At 45.9% G+C, this 27333-nt stretch overlaps 1 protein-coding gene across 6 annotated transcripts in view; it reads left to right on the top strand.

Moving 5' to 3' along the window:
* The window catches only part of LARGE1 (LARGE xylosyl- and glucuronyltransferase 1), a 641552-nt gene extending 619674 nt beyond the window's left edge, over positions 1–21878 (top strand). For 5 of the 6 annotated variants that reach the window (XM_055254491.2, XM_055254492.2, XM_055254496.2 and 2 more), the window contains 3 exons: positions 12212–12358; positions 17710–17905; positions 20330–21878. In XM_055254491.2, coding sequence (XP_055110466.2) covers positions 12212–12358; positions 17710–17905; positions 20330–20527 — 541 coding nt within the window. In that variant the 3' untranslated portion in view covers positions 20528–21878. The remainder of the gene's footprint in view (positions 1–12211; positions 12359–17709; positions 17906–20329) is intronic. The other variant, XM_055254495.2, reaches the window with a different exon arrangement.
* Positions 21879–27333: the final 5455 nt, after the last annotated feature.

Genomic DNA, 27333 nt, shown 5'->3' with positions numbered 1-27333 from the left:
GCTCAAACTAACAAGCGAGTGACCCAGTGTGGGTGCACACTGAAGGTCTCTAAATGAGAAGAGAGAAAGACATGAGACATCGTGGCATTTCCAAGACCCGGACAGCTTCACTCTTCTGAGACTTTCCACATTCATGAGACTGGTAACAGGTTTCTGACCCCTTTCACTGACCCTGCAGAATCCTCATTTTTTTTTTTTTAGACGAAGTCTCACCCTTGTCTCCCAGGCTGGGGTGCAATGGTGTGATTTTAGCTCACTGCAACCTCTGCCTCCCAGGTTCAAGCGATTCTCCTGCTTCAGCCTCCTGAGTAGCTAGGATTACAGGCGCCTGCCACCACACCTGGCTAATTTTTGTATTTTTAGTAGAGACGGGGTTTCACCATGTTGGCCAGGCTGGTCTCGAACTCCTGACCTCAGGTGATCCGCCTGCCTCAGCCTCCCAAAGTGCTGGGATTACAAGTGTGAGGAATCCTCATCTTTAATCCATGCCCGAAGTGTAAAGTATCTCTACTGTCCTCACTGCCTGTGCCTTCTTGGGGACAAACCCTTCTTTTTTGTTGTTTGTTTTTGTTTTTGTTTTTGAGACAGAGTCTTACGCCTCCCAGGCTGGAGTGCAATGGCACGATCTTGGCTCACTGCAACCTCCGCCCCCCAGGTTCAAGCAATTCTCCTGCCTCAGCCTCCCAAGTAGCTGGGATTATAGGCATGTGCCACCACACCTGGCTAATTTTTTTTTTTTTTTTTTTTTTGAGACGGAGTCTTGCTCTGTCGCCCAGGCTGGAGTGCAGTGGCGTGACCTCGGCTCACCGCAAGCTCCGCCTCCCAGGTTCATGCCATTCTCCTGCCTCAGCCTCCCGAGTAGCTGGGACTACAGGCGCCTGCCACCATGCCCAGCTAATTTTTTGTATTTTTAGTAGAGGCGGGGTTTCACCGTGTTAGCCAGGATGGTCTCGATCTCCTGACCTCGTGATCCGCCTGCCTTGGCCTCCCAAAGTGCTGGGATTACAGGCGTGAGCCACCGCGCCCGGCCCTCACCTGGCTAATTTTTTTGTATTTTTCAGTAGAGATGGGGTTTTGCCATGCTGGCCAGGCTGGTCTCAAACTCCTGACCTCAAGTGATCTGCCCACCTCTGCCTCTCAAAGTTCTGGGATTACAGGTGTGAACTACCGCGCCCAGCCCCCTTCTTGAGGACAAATATGCCACACCGGGTAGAGACTGTATTCTGACGCTGTGGAGGAATGTCAGATTTCTGTTCGATTCTTTTCTCCCCAGCTTGACATCTAACCACCTACCCCCTTACATTTTCCCTGGCACATCATGGCTGTTCTGTAAATACTTGTTGAATGAGTGCAGACATGTGAACAAAGCCAGGTAGAGGTGGCACCAGGCGAAGCTGACTGGCTGCCTGCCCAGAGACATTACCAGGTGACATTTCCTTGGGCCCATTCATTGTCTTAACTCTGCTATATCTATAACATTTAACATTTATTGAGCACTTACTATGCGCCAAGCACTGTTATGAGCCCTTTCACCTGTATTTTACCATTAAGGCTCACCACAATTCATCTTACAAATGAGGATGTTCAGGCTAAGTAACATGCCCAAGGGCACAGCAGTACTAAAAGGATAACTGGCGGGCTGGGCGCAGTGGCTCATGCCTGTAGTCCCAGCACATTGGGAGACCGAGTTGGGCAGATCACCTGAGGTTGGGAGTTCAAGACCAGCCTGACCAACATGGAGAAACCCCGTCTCAACTAAAAATACAAAAATTAGCTGGACGTGGTGGTGCATGCCTGTAATCCCAGTTACTCAGGAGGCTGAGGCAAGAAAATCGCTTGAACCTGGGAAGTGGAGATTGCGGTGAGCCAAGATAGCACCATTGCGCTCCAGCCTGGGCAACAAGAGAGAAACTCCATCTCAAAAAAAAAAAAAAAAAAGAAAAAGGATAACTGGCTCATCTTAGGCTTATCCATAGGTGTTCTATGCTTAGCCTGTTTATTGATCCAGTTGCCCGATAGGCCCATTTTATCTTCATCATAATGGCCATGACCATCATCGTGGCTTGTATTTGCCAAATGTATCCCATACACTAGGGAACTATTTTAATCTTTGCACCAGATAATCCATGTAGTTCTTACAAAGTCACACAGCACAGGTGCTAATACAGTCCCCAGCTCACAGAGGAGAAAACTGTGGCACAAAGATGTGATGTGTTCAAGAGTATGAGCTGGTGAGTGTCATGCAGGTTTCTTTATCTCCTCCCATCCCCTTTTAATATAACTTTCATAGGAGTCCCTGGGAACTTGTATGAGAACCACATGGATTTCTTACGACTCAGGTTTGATTAAACAGTGTGCTCTCTGACATTTGATGCTGCAGAACAGGGCTGTGGAAACCCAGGGCTCTGAGAGCTGACAAGTCTGGTTCTCTCCCAGCATTCTGACAGCAGCCCCAGTGCCTTCAGCCCTGCGATTCCCAATAGTTTGTCACTTGTCAGCATTGGCCTCAGCCATTTATTGCGACACTGCAAAGAAGTCAGCACAGGCATTTCTGTTACAGGCGTGGAAACTTGAGCAGCAGAGATGGGGAATTCCCCAACCCCTGCCCGAGGAGTAGGGGCCGCAAGAGGTCCCAAATGGTTACCAGCATCCAGTAGGCTGAAAGGCAGTCATCCTGGTGAGAACAGGAGAGAGTAGAAAGATGCCTTCAGAGTTATGGGATGGGCTTCTTGAGATAAGGCTAATAGGAGTGGTCATTAGTGCTAAATGCAGAGATAATTCAAACAAGTTGAGAATGGATAAATCTGTTAGACTTGACAGTGAGGGGACATTGCTGACTTTGGCCAGATCCACAGAGTCGTCAAAGACAGATTATAATAATTTGAGAAACTCATGGGTGGTAATGAAAGGAAATAGTCAGTATAGGAGGCTCAGTATAAGCCAGTGACATGTAGGATCAGTACGCATGTTCCCAATCTCATAATACTGTTTGTTTTCTGACCTCCGCCCCACTTTGCTCCTTCAAGGCGGAATCTGCCATGTGGATGAGATTGCATTTAAGGAGCATAGGTGCACAGATCGTTGCCTCCTGCCTTCTCCCTTTTGTCCATTCCTAACCACTCTCCCACTACTGCCTTGACCCGTGAACTCAAAGAAGTTCATTGTTCCAGTTGCAAGGCTGGGAAGACAGACTCCATCACTGCATTAACAGACTTGGTCCCAATACATCTTGTGGTTATTGATCTTTTCTGCTTAATTTTAAGCTGGTGCAGACTTCATTAATCACATTATATGATGATAACGATAACTACTAGCTGTGTGGTAGTTACTTGTTAATCTCTCAGAACTTTAATATCTTTATCATTAAACTGAAAATATGAGTATGTAAGTCATAGGTTGCACTGATTAAGAGAAGTAATGCATATAAAGCACTTAGCATGGGGCTTGATACTCAATGCATGTAAGCATTTATTATCATTTATCAACCACCTACAATATACTAGGCATGTGCTAAGAAATTCAGTTTCTCCAATCCTGTATGCTTTCTCGTTATCAGAGCTTTGCAAATAACCTGGAACACCCTTTCCTGACTGGCTAACTCCTGCTTCTTGATTGGAACACATCTCAGTGATGAGAAGTCTTCCATGACTCTGCACACAGAGAGGAGTATGCTTCTGTCTTCCTCCCTCCCTACACTGTGAGCTATGCATGGACAAAGTTATATCTGTTCATTTAGCTCTGTGCCCAATATGTAGATGTTGGCTTCATTAATATTCATTAATTGATGAATATATTATCTTAGTTCTCTTAATCACCAAGTCCGTAAAGCATTTATTATTATCAAGATAAGGAAACAAAAGCCCGGGGTGTTAAGAAAATGGCCCATGATTGCACAGTTAGTGAAGTGGTGGAATTAAGATGGAATCTACATCATCTGATTAAAAACATCATGCTCTTTTTTTCTAACTGTTCAGCCTCCCTTAAAACTGGCATGCCATGAGAGATTCCCAGCCCTCAGGTGTGTTGAAGATAATTTCAGTTGGATCCTCTTGAAATATCAGACTCTGTGGCTCCAATCCTATATGTCAGGCACACAGCTGGAATTGAGGAGCAGCTGGGCATGGGCTCTCCTATTTATCCCATTCCCTGCTCTCCCCCCTCCGTTTTGTCTCATCAACACGGAAGCCTGGCATCCACTGCCATTGAGCATCCTGCTCTCTCCCCACCAGCCTGCACCATTATCCACATCACTGGCCTGGCCCTGCAGCTGCTTGAGGTTGCCCCCCAAACCCCCCAGTATAGAAAGACACAAAAAAGAGATAATTCCAGAATCTTTTGTCCCTGTTTAAACTCAACTGTGCTCTCTCCTTTTCTTAACCTCAGTGATGGATTATTTTTCTAATTTTGTTTTCTTGAAGATGACATCAAATCGGGTTTGTAATATGTCCTAGTTTGTTTTGTGGTGCTATAACAGAATACTGGAGACTGGGTAATTTTTAAAGAATAGAAATTTATTCCCCATGGTTCTAGAGGCTGGGAAGTCTGAGAACAAACTTGGTGGCAGATTCGTTGTCTGGGGGGGCTGCTCTCTGCTGCCAAGATGGGTCTTGGTGGGTTTTGTTTGTGTTTGTTTTGTTTTGAGACAGAGTCTCACTCTGTCACTCAGACTGGAGTGCAGTGGCACAATCTCGGCTCATTGCAACCTCCACCTCCCTGGTTCCACCCACTGCGACCTCTGCCTCCCAGGTTCAAGCAATTCTCCTGCCTCAGTCACCTGAATATCAGGCTGGTCTCGAACTCCTGACCTCAGGTGATCCACCCGTCTCGGCCTCCCAAAGTGCTGGGATTACAGGCATGAGCCACCACACCTAGCTGGGAAGGGAACTTCTAAATGGCCATGGCCCTCACACCCCCCTACTTGACTGGTGCCCTAGATGCTAGCAGTCAAGGAAGATGCCCCAGTGACCTCCATGTTGCCAAACCCAGCTGCCAGCCCCCAGCTCTCATCTCATTTGACTTCTCAGCCGCCTCCAACTGCCAGTGACTCCTCCGTGGCACACGTTTTATTTTCTCCTGGCTTTTAGGTGCTCATCGCAATCTCTTTGTGGTTCTTCAATCTTCTTGGTCCCTCCCGGGAGTTCCCATTGCTGGCTCCTCTTCTTGTTCTACCTGACTCTCATATTATAGATATTCCATGTTACAGATATGGAAATTGCAGAACCAAGAGATTAATTAAGTAGTTAGCCAGGATGCAAACCCGAGCAGCCTGCCTCTAGAATGTGAACCACTGTGACTCCGAGCAGGTGAAGTTGTCAGAACTAGGCAGTGCACGGCGTTTCCTTATGTCTTCCGAGACACTTTCCCGTAATCTGTTCATGCCAGGAACCTGGGCTGTTTCCCTGGTTACAGGGACCTGCCTCTAGAGGAAAGGATGGAGTTAAAAAGAGAGAATGAGATGGAGGGAGGGAGGTGTGTATGTATGTGAAAGAGATCAACAGCCAAGGTCAGGTTGAGGATTGGTAATTCCATGCCACCGTAGCACCAGGGAAACCCATCCAGCTAATACTCTGCCCTTCCATCCATGCTGTTTCTTTGGTTTACGCAGAACCCAGGCAAGCCCACCATCTGCACCCACCCTTACCCCTTCATTTGGCATAGGAAGCCTCACTGCTCACTCACATCCCCTCCCCTGCTCGCCAGTTTTGCCAGATTGGAGCAAAAGAGGATACGAACTACCCATATACTTGAGTGAGCTGAGAGGAGGGGCTCGGGGGAAAAAGATACACAGAAGAAGAAGCTGTGGGGGGGGCTTTGGAAGATAACCTTTATCTAATTCACAGTTTCCCCACTGGTTAGCTCTGCCAGGCTGGAAGAGGTGAATTTACTCTGGGCAACACCTGAATTGTTTTTGACACAAAGAGGGACTCAGAGGGCTGGCTAGAGACCGAGATCTCATAAGTTCTGTTTCTGTAGATGAGCAAGCAGAAGTCTGCCCTGGTTGTAAGTAGCATGTCGACTTCTGTGAATCCTCCTTCACTCTCGCCCATTCTCTTGCCTTGGACGCACCAGTAGGCTCAGCTGTGACAGGGGAAGGGGACTTGTTTGTTAATGACTTAATTCTAAGTCAGGCACTGCTTTGGGCTCTAGAGCCCTGAGAGATGAGAGATAAGCCTTTATTATCTCCATTTACAGATGGGGAACCTGTGGTTGGGAGAGGTTGCAGAATGTGCCCGAAGTCAGGAGAGAGAGGAGCAGTCAGGTTTGGAAGCTGCTGCTGTCTGGCTCCAAGTCACTTATGTTCACAGGGCTTCCCATTGTATCAGCAAGGCTCTGAGTTATTTAGATTGTTTTAAGAACTCCTTGGTCCAGCTGGGTGCGGTGGCTCATGCGTGTAATCCCAGCACTTTGGGAGGCTGAGGCGGGCGGATCGTGAGGTCAGGAGATCAAGACCATCCTGGCTAACACGGTGAAAATCTGTCTCTAGTAAAAATACAAAAAATTAGCTGGGCGTGGTGGCGGGCACCGGTAGTCCCAGCTACTCGGGAGGCTGAGGCAGGAGAATGGTGTGAACCCAGGAGGCAGAGCTTGCAGTGAGCCGAGATTGCACCACTGCACTCCAGCCTGGGGGACAGAACGCGACTCTGTCTAAATAATAATAATAATAATTCCTTGATCCAATATACTATAGTAGGTTTGTGAATGTTCTTGCAAGTGTCTTGGACAAGACAAGGGCAACAAAACTTTGAACCTGTGCATAGGCAGGGACTAGAGCTGGTCTGCAAAGAGGAGTCAGGCCATAAGGAAGTGACTGTGTCAGCTCAGGCCCATGTGGGGACAAGAACAGAGTGGCAGTCCAAGAAGAGCTTGTGTCATTGAATGATGAGGAGAAATCTGGACCAGGTCGGAATCAGGACACTTTTTTTTTTAGGTAAGCTACCTGGTATTAATTTCTGTTGCTTGCAACTAAACAACCCTAAGCAATATATTACAAGACCCACAGTACACAGACCCAGTAAGCAGCATGTCTTAACCAGCACAGCCCTCAGGGGTCTCCAGAGACACAGAGCCAATAGGAGATGTACATAGTATATCCTATAGATAGTAATATATGTATCAATATGTAGAGCTAGGTAGTGATATGTGTATTGATAGATGGATAGAGCTTAAGGGATTGGCTCACACTGTTGTGGAGTTGGCAAGTGTGAAATTCACAGAGCAGGCCAGCAGGCTGGAAACTGAGGCAGGATTTCTGTGTTACTGTCCTAAGGCAGTATTCCATCTTTTCTGGGAAAACACAGTTTTTGTTCTTAAGGCCTTCAAGTGATCAGATGAGGCCCACCCACATTATCAAGGGAAATCTCCTTTCCTTAAAGGTAACTGGTTTTACGTGTTAGCTATTAGGTTGGTGCAAAAGTAATTGCAGTTTAACACATCTATGAAACACTTGCACAACAGTGTCTAGACTAGTATGTGACCCAGTAACTGGGCACCATAGCCTGGGCCATCTGATACAGCAAAGGAACCATCATAGGCATCATGTACCCCGTGCTTAATGTGCCAGGCATTGTAGCAAGCCCTTCCACAAGCACTGTGCTTATCCTTATCAACATATTTTACAAGTGCGTCAACTCCAGGACTCAAAATAGTGAAAGTGATTTGCCCAAGAAGACAGCCTAGTAGAGTCAGAGCTAGACGCCTGGTCTGATGACCACTACACCTGACTGTCCTCCAAAGCTTCCATCCTAATAATCTCCATTTAGCAATCTAAAGAGTAATGGAGTGACCCAAAGTCACTCAGCTTCTCAGGGTGAGCCGAGAACTCAGCCTCCTGGCTCTTCGCCCACCTTTCTCGCTCATCGTCCTGCCCCACTATTCCTGGAAGACTCTGCACTCCATCCTCTGCAGGACTCACTTTCCAGAGAACTAATGGCTGCAAATTGTTGACCCCTAGGACAGCAAGCCCCATCCAGGGTAAGATGTACTAACAGAACACAGAGCAGAAAGACCCAGGCTGCCGTTACCTTCTCAATAAACAGATGAGCTCAGAGTTTGTACCACGAAGCCTCGTTTGTTGCTGAAACAACTTCATAATGAGACCCTTTCAGGACATTGGTATTGAAACCTCCTTGAACTGACTCTGAAATAGATCTATCTGGTGACAGATCCATCTTTGTGGCAGTTTGTATTTTAGTGAGATGAAAGGGGCTTTGCAGAAAGCACTCTGGAATCTGGTGCTATCTATGCAGAGGGAAATAAGGCTTGCTAGGACTGTAATTGTGAGGCATGCTGCTTACTGAGTCTGTCTGCTTTGGGTCTTCCAGTATATTGGTTAGGGTTGTTTAGTTGCAGGCAACAGAAACTAATACCAGGTAGCTTAAGTAAAATAAAAACAAATCAAAGAAAAAGCAAATAATGGATGGGTTATCTTATAGAATCAAACTAGGACTTGGGAAACCAACACATAAGACTGCAGTTAACCAGGGCAGCTCTGGGCCCCTCTGCAGCAGTTCAGAAGTCTTTAGAGCATGGTCTGTCATCACCGAAAGTCAATTCTGTGCTTTCCCAGTCTCTATTTCTATTCAAATTTCCAAGAGTAAGAAACTGATGTGCTCAGCCTGGGTCAAGTGTCTAAGCCTAAACAACCTGCCCTTGCCAGGGGTGCAGGTAGGGCAGGCAGAGAGCTCTGAGAGCTTGCTTCTATGTATAGGGGCAGGTTGCCCCCATAGAAAGGGGAATTATTTTCTAGCAGGAATTAATCTCCAAGAAGCAGCTCCTATAGCAACTGATAATAATAGTAACTTGAGCCTTATGTAGATACAAACATCCATGTTTGTAGATCTCTGTATCCGTCGCATATATATGTGTATGTGTCTTTATATTTTGCACATTCCCTTTATAGTTCTGCCCTCGCAGCCTTCTATTCTGTTTCTATAGCATTGTATTCTAAAATAATCAGCTACAAATGCAATCTGGGGCCCCAGTTTAGAGAGATTTGTCCTTAGGCTTCTCGCATCTTGAGACGTTTATATGAATGTAAGCACCATGCGGGCAGAGACTTTGCTTGTTCTTTTCACCCTGTATCTTCAAGTGCCTGGCACATCATAGGTGCTGGGTGATTGCTGAATGGGTAGCAACCACCCACCAATACTGGGACACCTTTCCCCCTGCCCCAGGGATTCCAAGGGCTTTGCTGCCTTGGTCCAAGTATATTCTTTAGATCCATATATCCCACCCCCAATACCCAGAATCAATAGATAAGGTACCCACCTCTCTAGGGGGAAAGGTAAAGAGCCTAGCTCTGCCTGTACCTAATAGAGGATTGATACAAAAGAGAGTGCTAGCTGACACTAGTTGCCTGGCCACAGAGGAGGGAATCATGGATGTTTGAAAACTAACACTGTTCAGACAGACAAAGCAGAAGAATCCAGGCCAGGACAGGCTGACTCAAACGTCTGGCCCTCAGACTGGCTAAGTAGAGCTCGCCCACACTCTATATCTTGCTGTCATCCTTTACGAACCTCCTCTGGAATAGTGGTGAGAGAGCTATATATTATTTAGTATATAGTTAACATGAGCACTGTAGTAAAGAGTGAACTGCAGATGATATTCAGAGGGTTCCAAAATGAACTTCCAGCCCATCCCAACCACCCCCTCTCTACTGGGAGCTGGTGAGATCCATTAACCAAGGATGATTTTAGGAAACTGTCCTTATTCTGACCTGATCCAGGTTCCCCCTCATCATTCAATGATACTAAGCCCTGCTGATGTCCTATGTCCTCCTGGGACTGTCACCCTGTTTTGTCCCATTCAGGCGTGGGCTAACTTAGTCATTTCCTTATGGTATGATTCCTCTTTGCACGCCAGCTCTAGTCTCGCTAATGCACAGGCTCAACGTCTGGTTGAGTGAAGTGACTTTAATAATACAGCAATGGAGGACAGGTTTGGGTTTTTTTTGGTTTTTTTTTTGTTTGTTTTTTTGAGACAGAGTCTCGCTCTGTCACCCAGGGTGGAACACAGTGGCGTGCAATCTCAGCTCACTGCAACCTCCACCTCCCAGGTTCAAGCGATTCTCCTGCCTCAGCCTCCTGAATAGCTGGGACTACCAGCACCCCCCACCATGCCCGGCTAATTTTTGTATTTTTAGTAGAGACAGGGTTACACCACATTGGCCAGGCTGGTCTCGAACTCCTGACCTTGTGATCCACCTGCCTAAGCCTCCCAAAGTGCTGGGATTACAGGCGTGAGCCACCGTGCCCGGCCTTCAGTGGACAGTTTTATGGCCACGGAGGGCTGCTGCTTTCAGTGGTTTTTCAAAATGCCTTACAATGCCTACCTTTTCCCCAGGAAAGGCTGCTTTCTCTATTTCAGAGATGGAAACAGACAGCCATGATGACCTTGAGACCCAAAGGTCAGTGTCCAAGCAGGAGCCAGAATGAATTCCTAGGTCCTGGCCAAGAGAGATCACAGAATGTCCAAGCCAGGGAGTCGTGATAGCACTGCAGTATAATAGTGACCACTTGTCACAGCATGCCTGCCCTGGCCAGATGTGCCAAGTGGCAATATATGACCTTGTTTGGTGTACAGGAGGTAGATGTTATTGCCATCATTTTAGGGATGAGGAGCTAAATTGCTTTCCCAGGATGGCAGGACTCATAAAGTGACCTTGCCAGGGTTCAAATCCAGTCTGTTTATTAAAAGCCTCATACTGGCCGGGCGCAGTGGCGCACACCTGTAATCCCAGCACTTTGGGAGGCCGAGGCAAGCGGATCACGAGGTCAAGAGATCAAGACCACCCTGCCAACATGGTGAAACCCCATCTCTACTAAAAATACAAAAATTAGCTGGGCGTGGTGGTGTGCGCCTGTAGTCCCAGCAACTCAGGAGACTGAGGCAGGAGAATCACTTGAACCCGGGAGGCTGAGGTTTCAGTGAGCCGAGATCGCACCACTGCATTCCAGCCTGGGTGACAGAGCAAGACTCCGTCCCCAAAAAACAAAAAGCCTCATGCCATATGGCACTAGATGCTTGGCCATGTATGGCCCTCCATGAGCCTTTCTCCCTTTCCAAGTGACAGCCACAGAGCTGGGAAAAGGCAGACAAACCCAGGCGTGCAGGATCAGGTCTCAGAGGAGCAGAGTGGAAGGCCAGGCACTAAGGCAAGACTTTGGAGAACCTTCCCCCAAGGGGGTTACCAGAGCTCTGTCTTACCAGCACTGGCTGCCTAGGGTGGCTCTGGCTACTTTAAAGGCTTGGAGTCTGGAGAATTCAAGGAGTTGAGGAGTCACTGAAAGGGAACCTGAAAGTGCCCAGTTTGGTGATTCTCTCATCGGCTCTCCATCCACCTGCTCTGGTGTGGCCAGAGGTGCAGTCAGAGTGATTGACCAGCCCAGGGAACCAAGCAGGCTGGGCTGTAACCCCTGTGGTCCTTTGAAGCCTTCCTTCTGCGCCTGACTGGCAGGAGCACACACTGAAAACGTGTGGGAGATTCTCCCAGCCCCTCAGTCTGGTCTGCCCTCTGTTTATTCTCCAGGAAGACCAAGCTCTCTGTCTCGGGAACAGCAGATCCTGTTCCACGCTGGGTTCCCCAAGTGTTTAGCAACATGCTTTGCCTCCCAGGGCTCCCCATCTTTTCTTTTCTTTTCTTTTCTTTCTTTCTTTCTTTTTCTTTCTTTTCCTTCTTTTCTTTCTTTTCTTTCCTTTTTCTTTCTTTTCTTTCCTTTCCTTTCTTTTCTTTTCTTTTCTTTTCTTTCTCTTTCTCTTTCTCTTTCTACCCCCCCCTTTTTTTTGACAGAATCTATCTCTGTCGCCCAAGCTGGAATGCAGTGGCATGATCTCAGCTCATTGCAACCTCTGCCTCCCGGGCTCCAGCAATTGTCGTGCCTCAGCCTCCCAAGTAGCTGGGACTACAGGTGTGCACCACGACGCCCCGCCAATTTGTTTGTATTTTTAGTGGAGACAGGGTTTCACCATGTTGGCCAGCTGGTCTCGAACTCCTGAACTCAAGTGATCCGCCTGCCTCGGCCTCTCAAAGGCTGGGATTACAGACTTGAGCCATGGCACCCGGCCCAGTTTCCCCATCTTTAATTTAGAGGATGATCTGAGCTTTCTTTCCCACACTTCCCTGGGCCAATGACCACCCTGCCCTCACGGAGGAAAGACCTTGGCCTGGTGTCACAGGGACTCTGTCTCTCTGCCTGTCCCCTCTTTTCAGGAAGTCTGTCATCCAGCTCGACCTTGCCAACACCAAGAAAGCAATGATTGTCCCCGCGTTCGAGACACTGCGCTACCGGCTGTCCTTCCCCAAGTCGAAAGCGGAGTTGCTGTCAATGCTGGACATGGGGACCCTCTTCACATTCAGGTGAGTGGCCCTAGCTGCTGAACTCTGGAGGTGCTCGAAGGCCTTCTTTCTCCTGGGAAACCCAGATGCCAAAGCTATTGATCCGGAAGTTTGTTGCTCGCCTTAGTCCATTGTGAGGCCAGGAAAGCACCGCTTTCTCCAGACGACGTCCTTGTAATCTCCCTCCTCTCCCCGTGCCGGTACGTGCTACGGACTTTTGTGCATGGATAATAGACGTTATGTGTTCAGATGGAAGGGCAGGCATATTTGGAGGGTGGAAGGGTGGGAAGGTTTAGCTTATTCTGTTTGTCCTTTTTTCTAAACTCAGTTTAGGTTCCTGCTCCCATCTCCTGGCGCCGAGTTCTCTCTTTTGTGTGCTTGTCCATTCATTCATCTGGTAGGTGGGTTTCATTCCATTAGCACCATGGTGCTGGTTTTCCTTTTTCTTTGTGGTATGAGTGGTCTGTTCTCTGAGCCCCTGAGGCCTGGGGGATGTGTAGCCGTTGTGTCAACAACTTCAAGTCATCAAGGTGACCCAGCACATGTGGTAGCCAGCTCTCCTGTTGCCCAAGTGACCGTCGCAAACAGAACCCTGATTTTCCTTCTTTCCCAGGCCCCTGAGTACTGCAGGAACATTGCAAGGGAGCTCCCCTGTCACCTGTCCCCAGTGTCCCAGGAGTCTGTGCCACCGCACAGGTGTGAACAGGTTCCATGTCCTGGGGACAGGCGGCAGCATTACATGTAGCGATCCAGGGGAAAGTAGGTGGCCTGCTGGGTGCCGTAACTGAGCAGTCTGAAGAGAGGGCTGGTGCTTCTGCCTGCGCCAGGTGTTTGCTTGTGTGTGTTTGTTTGTTTGTTTGTTCGTTTGTTTGTTTTTGAGACAGAGCTTCGCTCTTGTTGCCCAGGCTGGAGTGCAATGGCGTCGTCTCGGCTCACTGCGACCTCCGCCTCCCGGGTTCAAGCAATTCTCCTGCCTCAGTCACCTGAATAGCTGGGATTACAGGCATACGCCACCATGCCTGGCAAATTTTGTATTTTTTAGTAGAGACGGGGTTTCTCCACGTTGGTCAGGCTGGTCTCGAACTCCTGACCTCAGGTGATCCACCCGCCTCGGCCTCCCAAAGTGCTGGGATTACAGGCCTAAGCCACCGCGCCTGGCCCTGCTCCAGTTTTAAAGTGAGGCCACCATTGTGAATGATGCCAGAATGGCCAATACTTCCTTGAGGCTAAAAAGCATACCTTTCTAGACCATCGGAATTTTATTGAAAACACTATAGTCTTAATAACTTGGGTTTTCATACCACGATTAAGTTTCTAGAAATTTCTAGAAAGTTTCCTCAAACTTTATCTTGTGAAAATAACTTTATGAGATGGGTTGTTCATTCAACAGTTCAGAGGCTATCATTTTTCACATTTTATACAGATGAAGAAACTGAGGAGTGGAGAGGTCCCAGTAGAGCCAGGACTCAAACTCCAGGCTTCTTCCTCTATCCAGAATTCTGGAAAGTGACCTGGAAGAGTTAGTAACCCCCCACCCAACCCAAGCCTTCCTTCTTTTCTGAAAGAAATAACTACCACTTATTGCATGCTTAGCATGTGCCAGGCACTGTGATTACATATTTAATTCTCACAATAAATCTATGTGACAGATACTATTATCCCCATTGCATGGATAATGAAACTGAGGCTCGGAGAAGTTTAATAACTTGCCCAATGACACACAGCCAATAAATAGCAGAGCCTGGATTCGTCCCAGGTCTGAGGAACCTGTGTTCTTAGTCAGAATACCATCTGGCTACTGATTGAGTCCTGGATTTTTTTTTTTTTTAACCAGGGTTTAAAGATGCGGGGTAAAAACTTGCTCCTCGAAATTGAAACTTGCAGACCAAACCTTAATCTAAGTCTCCCATGGATGCCATAGTCTGATGGCTGAGCACCTGACACATTTCCAAGGCATCCTTCCCGCCGAGAACTCATTTCACAGCCACATTTGTGGCCACAAGAGCTGGGATGTGGCCTGCTGTGTCCATGATTGCTGCTCTGGCCAGCAGTTTGCAAGCCATCATGCCAAGTGCTAAATTACAGCCCTTGTCTCTGAGAAATTGCTATTGTCACCTGCTCTCAAAATAACAAACTCTTCAGCCTCTGAGCAGCCTAAATCTGCTCCCTACCACACCTGCAATTAGGAAACATCCACACCCCACAAGTCCTCTAGGGCGGTGGCTCCAGAATGTGGTCCCTGGACCAGTAGCTTCAGCATCACTTAGGAACTTGTTGGAAATGCAGAGGCTCAAGTCCAGCCCAAACCTCCTGCATCAGAAACTCTGGAGTTGGAACCAGTCTTCCAGATCACTCTAATGCATACTCAGGTTTGAGAACCACTGCTGAAAGCAAAGTGCCCCAAATACCTTCTCCCCAGTAGCATCCTGTAAGGTATACCTAGGAAACCTCTCTCATCTTCCCATCCCTGTTTTAGTGGGGAAGGAGGCTACCTGGCATTGCTAGCCTCAGACAGCAAGACTCAAAGTCCAGTGTCTACTGGCCTGGCAATCGGTCATTCACAGGCTGGGGCTTGTTTTAACGAGAGGTTCATTGTAACTTGACTGCACCCTATGCTGCCCAGCCTTTCAGCAGGCTGTCAGTGTCTAGGCTGAACTGATCAAAGCTGCCTCCTCAGCCAGATGACTAGAACTGACCCAGCTGTCCCTACAATAGAGTACAATGGCGCCGTCTCCCCTGTTGTTTTCCTTTCCTTTTCACATTATAATTGTCCAAGAGTTTAGATTCTAAAGATGGATGACCAATAACATGGCTGTCAATATCACTGAGAGCAAGACCACCAGGAATTGACATCATATCTGGGAAGCAAACAAGGAGAAATAATAAAGAGAATTTTCTCTCTCTTTTTTTTTTTGAGGAATTACCATATATCAGAAATTACTCTGAGTACTGTATGTGAATTAAGTCACATAATCATCACAAATCTATGAAGTAGATATTGCTATGTACGTTTTGCCAAGAGAAGGAAACAAAGGTGCCAAGTAGTTAATGTGCCCATACCTGTTGAATGACAGAATTCAAACCCAGGCAGGCAGCCTCCAGAACCATTGTTTTTAACCACTTTGTTAAACTAGCATTTATTGAATTCCTCTTAGATGCCGATACTGTGCCAGGCTCTTTACATTTTCTCATTTAAGCTCTTTGGCAGTTCAACCAGATAGGTATTATTTTCCCCAGTTGACACAAAAGGAAATTAACGCCTAATTAAAGCATTTTGTTCTGCAAGGCGTTCAGCTCCTAAGTGACAGAGGTGGGATTTGAACCCTGGCCTGATGGCTCCATTGTGCTGTGCTTTAAACCTCATACAAGTTCACGGCCATCAGCTGTGCTGTGCCAGTTCTGTCAAAGACATCAGGTGTCAAGACTGCCCGTTCAGCAAGTTCACAAATGGAAAAGTAACTGCTTCTGGGCCTAATTTTTGGATCATACCTGAGATTGACATCTCCCGCAATATCCCTTTTCCACACTCCATGAAAATGGCATTGCTTCACCTTTCATTTTTCTTCCATTTAAGTGGCTTTGGTTTTGATGGAAGTTGCTGTGTTGATGGAGCTGAAGTTCAAGTTCCTGCCCTCCCCTAGCCTGGCGGTCTCACCCAACAGCACAACTTGATCAAAGCCCACCCATTGGCCAGTGCCCGTTCAGCCACACTGGCCAGTTCCCTGAGGGTTTGGGGGGAGTCCAGCCTCAGTGGTAGAAAAGCAAAAGAAGGAAGCAGCTGCATTCCCTGCCAGAAAGTGTCCCATTGGCCACACGGAACACTCACTCTCACTTAGCGCCTCCCTTGCTTCGGAGAGCCTGCCCGCAGGATGAGATGGAACCCAGACTTCCACTTCCTCTCTCCCTGCAGCTAAGCTTTTGGGTTCCCACCCTTCTGTCTTGTTTTCATTTCATGAAGTTTTTCTTTCCAGCTCTGGATACTCCTTTTCTTAACTCTTCTCTTGGGCCCCGTCTACTCCTTCACTAGACACCCAGCTTCCTGCCGTCTCTCTGTAGCTTCCAGAGGCATATTGCCATCCCCCACGTGGGCCCATCTCAGGTGCCTCTCATGTTGTTAGGTTACTCATTCATTCACTCAGTTTAGTGCACAATTGTTGAGTACTCGTTCAACAGGCCAGGAAGTGTGGGGGACAGGGACATATAAGAGAGGTGACCCAGCCAGCCATGGTGGCTCACGCCTGTAATCCCAGCACTGTGGGAGGCCAAGACGGGCGGATCATGAGGTCAAGAGACGGAGACCATCCATCTGCAGTTCTCCTCTTCCCAGATCACTGGTGGTTAGCAGAATTTCACTCCTTTCATTCCTAGGCCTAAGGTCCCATTTTCCTGCTGCCTTTTGGCCAGGGACTGCTCTCCTAGAGTCTAGTAAATTTGCCACATGGCCCCCATAGGCAGCTCCCAACATAGCTCCTTGCTTTCTTCCAGACCCAGGTCTAAAGGGTCACATGATTCAATCATCTCCCATTTTCACACAAAGTAAAGTGGTGAGTAACCTTATTTATATCTACAACAATCCCTTCTGCCATATAATGTACCATAATCCCAGGAGCGATCACATACATACTCACAGGTTCTGCCCCAAGGGGAGAGCACTGGACAGGGTGAGAGTCATGAGGGACCATCTGATACTCCTACCACAGTGGCCTCTGGCAGCAATCACTACACAAGCTGACCTGCAGTCAATTCCCAAGAAATGACGTGGAGCCCTCCAAGAGTTCCTTTTCATAGTGAGAATCTCCTCGTTAGTGAAGTGTGCAGATAGCAGATGGAATTAGGGTTTCCTGTAGCTGCTGCAGCAAAATACTACAAACTGGATGGCTTAACACAATAGAAATTTATTCTCTCACAATTCTGGAGGCCAGAAGTCCAAGATCAAGCTGTCGGCAGGTCCATGCTTCTTCCCTGAGGTCCTAGGCCTCTTTCTGGTGATTGCCAGCAGTGTTTGGCAATCTTTGATTTATAGATGCACCCGTCATTCCAATCTCTCCCGATGTCTATACATGGTATTCTTGCTGTGTGTCTCTGTGTCCAAATTTTCCCCTTCTTATAAGGACAACAAATATTGGATTAGTGCCCACCCCAATCCACTGTGATCTCATCATAACCTCATTATATCTGCAAAGATCCTGATTCCAAATAGGTCCCATTCACAGGTACCGGGGGTTAGGACTTCAACATAGCTTTTGGGAGGGAGACAATTCAACTCACCCAAGGACTACATCAGTGTACACCCCTTCTTCCTCTACATCGGCTGCATTTGGAGAGCTTGGCTTCCTTCCCTCCACCCAGTGGCTTTTCTCCATGTGTCTCAGGTACCACGTCTGGACGAAAGGCCACGCACCCACAAACTTCGCCAAGTGGCGGACCGCCACCACGCCTTACCGGGTCGAGTGGGAGGCCGATTTTGAGCCGTATGTTGTCGTGAGACGTGACTGCCCGGAGTATGACCGGAGGTTTGTAGGCTTTGGCTGGAACAAAGTGGCTCATATCATGGAGCTGGATGTGCAGGTGAGAAGAACGGAGCATCCACCTGGTGCGGTCGACAGGGGAGAGGCCTAGATCCTAGAGCTTAGGGGATCCTTGGAGACAAGAAAGCAGAGAGCTAAGAGGGAACAAGATATGCTCAAGGACCAGTTGTAGTACTGATCCTCGGGCTCTTGATCCCAAACCATTACGCCTTCCTCAACCCTTGGGTGAGAGTTGGATTCTTGGCCAGGACCCAGGTAAACGTGAGTTTCCTGTGACAAACCATTTCACCTCCTCATCCTCACCCAACCTGATGATGAAGACAAGCAAATGTGACCATTCATCACTTGGTCTTTGAGTCACGTAACAGACACGAAGCATCCTTAGAGTTCCATATACACGACAAAGCATGCAGCTAATTATTCCACCCTTTACTAAAAGATTTATAGAGGCATCCATCATTACTAAAAGAGTGGTGACTTTGAGACTGTTTAATCACGAATTCATTCATCCAACTGATACGTATTGAACTCCTACTTCAAAGTATGAATCTTCTACAGAATTCTAGTAGGTGAAACCAAGGATTAGCACACTTTTTCTGTAAAGGACCAGATAGTAAGTGTTTTGAGCTTTATGGGACCTACAGGTCTCCTTTTCAACTACTTAACTCTGCCATTGTAGTTCAGTCTTAGACAGTCTTTAAACAAATGGGTGTGGCTGTTTCAATAAAACTTTATTTACAAAAACATGAAATGGACCAGACATGCTCCAATTTTTCAGCCCCTGTGTTAAACAAACAAATCAAAACTGCTCTGGTTAAATTAGAAGAAGGATTCCTCGGTCCTCCAGCCCCAGCCTTTTTCTTTTTTTTTCTTTTTTTTTGTATGCCCTTCTCCAAGACCTCTCCTCCTGGTGCACAGTGCAAAGATTTTTCAACAAGAGCACCTCCAATTCAGAAAAAGCTAAGGTTGGATACTGAGCACTGGCCGTTCATGAGAATCACCAGGAGAACTTTCCTTCCAATAGTTCCAACACGTTTGAGAGCAGTCCCAGGTGATTGAGAAGCATTAGGGTTGAGAACCACTGATGCAGGTAGAAGGTTCTAGAATCATGTCCATATTTAACAACAGAAAGCAGGGCTGTCAGTATCCATATTTTCTATAATACTTTGAATGAGCAGAGTGCTACTCACAGACAACAGTGTTCAGTCAGCCTCAGCTTCTGCTTAAAAGGAATGTCATGTTCATGTGTCCAGCAGTGCTGTGAGATGAACTGGTTCAAAGAAAGTTAATTTTTCCAGCCATGAGACCTGGACTTTGTTTGTTTTGGACAGTTTTGACAGAATTCTTGATAATACGTTGCATATTTTCTTTTTTTTTTTTTGGGAATAGCATGTCCCAAACATACTCTTAACCTTTTCCAGTACCTTAAGGAAATAATGAGTGCACACCTACCAGGTAATAACACCTACACCCATGGGGCTAGTGCGGTTGGTGGGGCTCTTTGTCCCTCCATTAAATGTCCCAGACAGTTCAGCTCTGGGAGATCTTACATTTTCTTTTGATGGTTTTTCTCACTCATTCCTCACCAGCAACTGTCTTTTCTTGCTGCTGTTGTATTGTTCTACCTATAACAGCCACCTTTCCCCATCCCAGTTTTCCCTGAGTTTATTCTTATCCGCTCTGGGCTGGGAAACTAGATAACAAAAGCTTATCAGACAATATGTCCAAAATGAGAGTAAATATATCTGAGTGAAAGTGTGCTGAGTTCTCCTCTAAGCGATATGACCTAAATCTGGGTCACCTGTTTTGGCTATTCAGAGGCCTTTTATTTTTGGCCTGAGTATTAAGCTGTATTCTGCCAAGTTGAGGATACTGGGTGACAGTGTGACCTGCAATAAGGATGTGTCAGGGAGAGGTTTGTTCTTGGTGAGCTTAGGTCCAGCGAAACATTTGTTTTTATTTCATCGTGTCTCTCATTTCTTTTGTGCCTTCTTTTGCACTCATCTGTTGAGGCTGTCAGGTCGCGTCAAGTCCTATGAGGAATCATAAACAGATGTCAGTTAATCGAGCAAGACGATATCCCATGGCGTGTGTCATCCTAGAGTGTCCACTGGGTGTGAGCTCACATCTATTTATCAAGAAACCTTTTCAAGGCTATGAGCTCGTCTCAGCACTGTTTATACAGTATTGGCTTCCCCGTCCTGGTCATCATTCAAGGATATTATTACTTTCACCTTATAGATGAGAACATGAAGGCTCAGAGAAGCCATTTTCCTGGTCCAAGGTCATGGAAACAGCCCTGAATTGCCCCACTCCAAAGCTATGGTGCTGTCCATATGCCACCTGCTTGTGGGTGCCATTATGAAGTCATTCATTCACTAGCCATTCAGTCACTTGCTTGGGCCTTCATCATGCATGACCCCGGGCTCTGGCAGGTTCTCACGCTGCTCTTGTCTTCTTCCAGGAGTATGAGTTCATTGTGCTGCCCAACGCCTACATGATCCACATGCCTCATGCCCCCAGCTTCGACATTACCAAGTTCCGTTCCAACAAGCAATACCGCATCTGTCTCAAAACCCTCAAGGAAGAGTTTCAGCAGGACATGTCCCGCCGCTATGGCTTTGCTGCCCTGAAGTATCTCACAGCTGAGAACAACAGCTAGCACCAAGAAGCCCACCACTAGGGGGTGACATGCTGTAGGGGAAGTGCCACTCGCTGTTTGGAGCCCAGCCTTCAAATTCAAAATTGAGCCATGCTTTTTTGGTTTGTTTTTATTTATCTCTTTGGCCCAGCCAAGCTGCCCTCACTACAGAGACCTTGGACAAGGATCCAGCCAGTCCCTCTCTGCCCCACAACCCTGCATTCCCAGAGGTTAGATATGCGGCCCACCTAGATGAGTCTCTTCAAGAATGAGAAATCGAGGGGTGACAGGAAGTAAAAGGGTTATCATCTTACTGCAAAGCCACAAGATCAAGGCAGGGCTTTAGGAGGTTCTGGTTGCTTTTTAATAATTATGCTTCCCATCATAACTGGGGAGAAAGGGAAGTCAGGGTGCTAGGGGTTATTCATCCCAGGAAATAGAAGTGAAATTATCTTTATTAAGTGGAAACTGTCCCCTTTGCCCTGCAATGTAGCTGGGCATTCAAACGGAGGGCAAACCAATGATCTGAACCAACCACTTGGAAAAATCTGATGGGGATATTGTAGCCAGAGGGTCCTGGAGGTGGGGTTGATGGGTTTCCTTATCCCCAAAGTCACTCCTGTTTTATTTGTTTTTCTTTGGGGGTTTTATTTGTTTATTTTGGGGGCTGGCAATCCAGAATAGAAAATCTGATCCTTTGAGGCTCTAAAGGAAAATCAGCTGCCTCTACCAACCACCCTCTATCAGCAGTGGCCCAGGAAGGAGGTCAAGCATCTTCGGCCAATATTTAAACATGGGCAGCTTCCTTCAGGATGATCACCGAGGCTCCCATGACTTTGAACTCCCTACTCTCCAGAATCCAGGGGCTACGATGGGGACTGCGGAATTACGAGGGCTGACTGTTTTACACCGGTCACATTTTCTATTGGCAGTGACTGATTCATGGGAAAAGGCTTTGAAGGAACTATTTCAGTGCACACGCAAGGTACGAACCTCTCAGGCCTTTAGAAGAACTTTAATAATTCATGCAAGCCCAGTTCTGAAGATTCACGTATCCATCTGGAGACCTACAGGAAGAACGTGATTGGGTTCCACTGGTTCTTGCCTGCTTCACTGTGGATGGGAAGAGGTGACAACCTCAGTCTCCCTTTGGGACCTGTCCAAGGGTAGGCAACCACCTTCACCTTCACACAGATTGAGGAGACACTGGACTTTTTACCCATTTTCTTTAATCTTCAATATTAATGTTGTGTTTACATTGATGAGAACAAGAGTTAATGCCCTACCCTCTGCTGGGCTGTTTGTATTGAGTTGCAATGTGACCAGCGAAAGCTGCATTTAATAAATGAAAGTACAGACTGTTTCTTCCCCATTCCCCTCCCACTCTTGCAAGAAGCTACTGAGACACACCTTGACATAGAGAGCTAAATTTCAGTGGATAAACGGCAACTTCACACTTTCTGTTCCCCCATTCTATTTTTCTCATCATTTGAACTTTAACCTTTTTTTTCCCCTTGTGCCTGAAGTTAGATCCCACTCTGTCTCTAACTCAAACCATCTTCAAGTTTTCTATTCAGCATCTTTCTCAACACTGGAGCCAGGTGTTGTCTTCGACCAGATGTGGGCTAAGAGGGTAAATCCTGGTAATCAATTGTAAAGGGAACATCCCATCCTTGGGCCTGGTAGTCATGTGGGACCCTATAGCAATCGGGTTTGTGAGATCACTCAGTATGTTACATGTTCAAGTAGATGTTACACTGAAATTTATACAAGAATTGGGAAAATTACCATTAGGACTAATTTTTGCATAGATCTAGGTAGGCTTCTGTATGTATGTAAATATATATATATATAGACAGAGCATACACGTATATAGCCTATATACAAGCATTTATAAATAAAAAGTGACATATATGTATAAAGCAGAACAAAAAAGTTTTCAAAGTACATGTCAAAGTCCAGTTTCTTCAGTGGTGTGCCAGGCCAGCTTCTACATGCTCATAAGGCCTTTTGGGGCGTATTTCCAGTTTCCATGTTCAGTGATTCCTTTGTCCCCATCCCCAAGAGCTAGTTGTTAAATATTTACCAGCAGCATATCATTCACTTTTTCTCTCCCCTGTGTACACACAAACACACACAGACGGATACACAGATATAGAGGCACTCACTAATTTCTTCTCCTTCCCTAGAGAGGACCACTGTTAGGAGATGTACACGTACCGATACAGTCTTTGAATTAATCACTACCGGCTACTCGAGCCAAGTGAAAACCTGCTGGTAGCACTGGTTCCTCAATGTTAAAAATCAATTTTTAATTCTCTAAAGCCTTTTTATTTTTAAAATTTTGCTTGGCCCCTGACTCATGCCCAGCTATCTTGCTTTCACTTGCGTTTTTATGGGCGTAGCTGGTGACCATATAGTTTGTCATCTAAATCGGGTCACTTCTGAGAATGAAAGGTGCTAATTATTTTTACACAATAGGCATAAACTAGAAGATATGTACCTTCATGTACAGTGAATTTATTAAGGCCAGAAACTGATACTTCACACTAACAGGAGAAAATCCGATTTCCCCAAAGACAGGTGCCTTACACTGTAAGCCAATCTCACTTAAGGCTGGAGCCCAGACGTTGGCAGATGCCCAGCTTCAGCAGAGAGGCTGCCAACCCAATGGAGGCTGAGGTCCACAGAGCCAGCAGCCTGCATTCCCAGAACTTACACTGGGAGCAGCAGTTCACTGCCAGCCCCAGCTTATGTGTGGGGAGCTGTAGCCATTTGGGCAGAGGTAATTGCAAAAGATGTTGATTCCTTTGCATCAATTCCCTGGGGGATAAAACAGGCCTTTAAATGCGTCACACTGATGTTTTCATGCCATCATGCTTAAATAAGCCAATACTAATCTTGGCTTTCAGTTGAGAAGAGGGACAAGGTTCCCTCATTTGGCCCCCTTAACAGTCAGTGTGCAGGGGAACTGAGATGTTTTCAGTAACCACTATGTGCAGAAGCCTTTGGCAGGCATGAGTTCGCCGAACCCTTGGAGCAAAACTGCAAAGTGGATATTAACGTTTCTAGATGGGGAACCTGAATGCATTCTGTGTAATTAAGTAACTCCCCCAAATTCACATGGTTAATATATGGCAGACCTAGAATTTAAACCAAATCCTACTTCTTTGAATCCAGAAGCACATAACCCGCAATGCTACTTCCTTTCCCAATAAGAAGGAAACAGATATGAAACAGTGACAGACAAGAGAATTTGAACCTATGTAGGAAGATTGTTGGATTTCTAGTCTTCTTCCTTTAACATCCATCCAATAACACAATCCAGACAGCAATCTCTCCTAAAATACGCCAAATCTTGCTATGCTCATGGACTTCCTGAAAATTCATTTGAAATAGACCTGGGTGATCTATAATCATATTCAGACAGCTGGGTTCCACTCTAGGGGGTAGTAATTGATTCTCTGCTTCTCCTGGGTTGTTCATTAGATTACATGGCTCAGGTAGAGTCACTGAGTTTTAAGCTCTCCCTTGTACCCCAACTTAGCATGCTGCTTCAGAGTGATCTCTCTGAATGTGCTGAGCCGATTTACAGAGCACATATTTGCTGAGTTGACTAATAGCCTCTTTGTGCCCCATCATGAAAGGACAGACCCCACTTTAATTCTGTTCCTTTCAAAGACTCTACTGTCTTTGAGTTAAGGCTTCATTTGTGGTCACCAGGCCTTTAGGGAGCTCTGTGTTAGTGAAAGAAATGTAATTCAAATCCCCTCTCAGACACAGCTCCTGCACACTCTTGGTAGAGATAATAAGAACTACCCTTTATTGAACCAAGACTTCTATGGTAGTTGGCAATGATGGATCCTCACAGCTATGTTATAAAATAAGGGAGGTATTATTATCCCCATTATTTAGCTAATAAAACTAGCTCCCAGAGAAATTAATGTGACTTGCCCAAGATCACACAGGCTGCTAATGGAATGCCAGAATTTGAACCAAAATCTGGCTGGCTTCAAAAACCCCTGTCTTTCCACTAAAATGTGCTACTGCCTTCCCATACATACAATACTGAAATCAGCTTAGCTGCCAGGCTTGTACAGTCGTATCTTCATGTACTTCATATACTTTGTTTTCCTCTTTTTTTTTTTAACCCTAAGGGTTTATTATTCAGCTTAGTGCCATTCAAGTTTATGGAATGTCACTTATCTGCCATATGCATTCTAAGAGGTTTCAGACCCATAGGATCTACTGTCGGATATACTGTGATCTTTGTTTTCATTCAATTAACCAAACTGCTTTTGAGAAATGTCCTTTAATTTCAAGGAATAACTGGTGATACCCGAAAGGAGGTAATGGGGGTGCCACAAAAATGGAGGGTTTCTGATTGTGAATATTTAATAGATTTGGTCATTGGTTTGTTCTAACACATTCATATAGTCTTAAGAGATAATGTCTTCTGGAATGAAAAAATGCCAGGCAGTTCTGGGAAAGTGTTTCCCAAGGTATGGTACCAAGGCCATCTGATCAATGAGGCCAGGACAATGTCATGAAATGATTGACAGGGCTCACTGAGAGCAAAGCTTTGACAGATTCCTGGGTAAGTAATGCAGTGGTGCTGAAGAAGGAAAATAAGGGCTCTAGTGACATCAGTAATTTCACTGCACTTTTTATCATTTTTTTCTGAATTCCACAAGTAATTTCTTGAGCATCTACTCACTGATGGACATTATGAATGCAACAGTGAACTAGGTACAGTCTACTTTCATGTAAGTGCAATTCACTAGACAGCAGAAAAGTAAACAGATAATGCCAAGGCTGGTTTCACTTTGTGACTTTAACATAAACGGTTTTAGTTTTGTTTTATTTTCATTTATTTTTTAAACTGTAAGTTTGAAAACTTACAGGAAAATTGCAAGGAGAATACAAAGAACTTTATTCCTTACATTTAGATTAACCATTTGTTAACATTTTGCCACATACTCTTCATAGTTTTTTCCTCAAACATTTGAAAATGAATTGTAGATATCATGCCCCTTTAAATTTAAATACTTTAGCATGTATTTTTATAAAACATGACATTGTCTTGTATAACCAGAATACAAGGGTTAAATTCAGAAGTTGTTTTGTTAGTTCAGTGTTTTGAATGAAAAATAAGCATGCATACACAAGGCTATGCATATGTCTGTATGCATATGTAATTTTTTGAGTTTATTAATATTATATAGCATATTATGTGACACAATTTTATGGCAGGTAGTGCTAAAAAGCCAGCTTCAGAAGGTTTACCATCAAGATGTATACATTTCTGAGATGATTCAATAGATGGGTCCCTAAGGCAATGTGTACTATAATATGTCACTTAGTTGCCTTATTACCAGACAATGAAAGTGATTATTTTCTACTTGCTTAAAAGTTTTATAACAACTAGGCCGGGCGCGAAGGCTCATGTCTGTAATCCCAGCACTTTGGGAGGCCCAGGCAGGCGGATCACGAGGTCAGGATATCGAGACCATCCTGGCTAACACGGTGAAACCCTGTCTCTACTAAAAATACAAAAAATTAGCCAGGCGTGGTGGCGGGTGCCAGTAGTCCCAGCTACTTGGGAGGCTGAGGCAGGAGAATGGCGTGAACCCGGGAGGCGGAGCTTGCAGTGAGCTGAGATGGTGCCACTGCACTGCAGCCTGGGCAACAGAGCAAGACTCCATCTCAAAAAAAATAGTTTTATAACAGCTATTAAGGTATATTCATCAGTTTCGGTTGAAATGCTTTTCGTGTTAGAATGCATGTTTATTACGTGTGGATATAAATGTGAACCTTCATAGTTTTTTTAGTTTCTCAGATATACAAGGAGAAAAGATACATCAAAATGGTGATGTAAAAATTTTTGACTTTTGGGGGCCAGGCATGGTGGCTCACGCCTGTAATCCCAGCACTTTGGGAGGCTGAGGCAGGCGAATCACTTGAGGCCAGGTGTTCCAGACCAGCCTGGCCAACATGGTGAAACCCCATCTCTACTAAAAATACAAAAATTATCTGTACTAAAAATACAAAAATAAAAAATTAGTGGCAGGTGCCTATAATCCCAGCTGCTCGAGAGGCTGAGAGGAGAATCGCCTGAGCCCAGAAGGCGGAGGTTGCAGTGAGCCAAGATCGCACCACTGAACTCCAGCCTGGGCAACAGCAAGACCCCGTCTCAAAAAGAAAAAAATTCTTGACTTTTGCCATTATGTATGGGCCCACATAATCTAGCTCATTAATATTCCAGCTTTGAATCTTCACCCTCCCCAAAGATTATATAATATTTAGGTAAAACTGAGTGACTTGGTTTCTTTTCCCATGAATGTTAAGATCAACATTTAATATTGAGAAGATCAGAAACATCTTCTACGTAAGTGATAGAAAACTGCTCACCCTGCTGATTCCAGTATCAATGCAATGGGAGAGCATAGAGGCCTCTTTATGTGCAGTGTGGCCTAGCACTCTGGCCTCAAGGCAAAAAGCTCCACTTAGAAGTCTCTAAGAAATGCCTCTGTTTTCTTGGTGGTCCCTGGGTGCTGGGTCACAATCAGCTGATCACTCTCAGACCGCCGAATCCCAGGAAAACCTACGTAAATGATGTGTTCTGCAGTCTAGTGCATCTTGTAGTAAGCAAAAGGCAATTCCGAGCTTCACAATTTCATTAACTCTGGGTTATTTGAACATAACCCATGTCTAATTCAGCAGAAAGAAATTGATGGAAGACTTTGATGTAATCCTGTTCTTTGACAACAGATCTGCCTTCAACGTTCTAATATTGTTCAGAGCTGTCTTTAAGCAATCGCAGCTAC

This window comes from Symphalangus syndactylus, chromosome 18, assembly GCF_028878055.3.
Source record: "Symphalangus syndactylus isolate Jambi chromosome 18, NHGRI_mSymSyn1-v2.1_pri, whole genome shotgun sequence".
Classification (NCBI taxonomy): domain Eukaryota; kingdom Metazoa; phylum Chordata; class Mammalia; order Primates; family Hylobatidae; genus Symphalangus; species Symphalangus syndactylus.
This window is presented reverse-complemented; position numbering and strand designations above follow the sequence as displayed.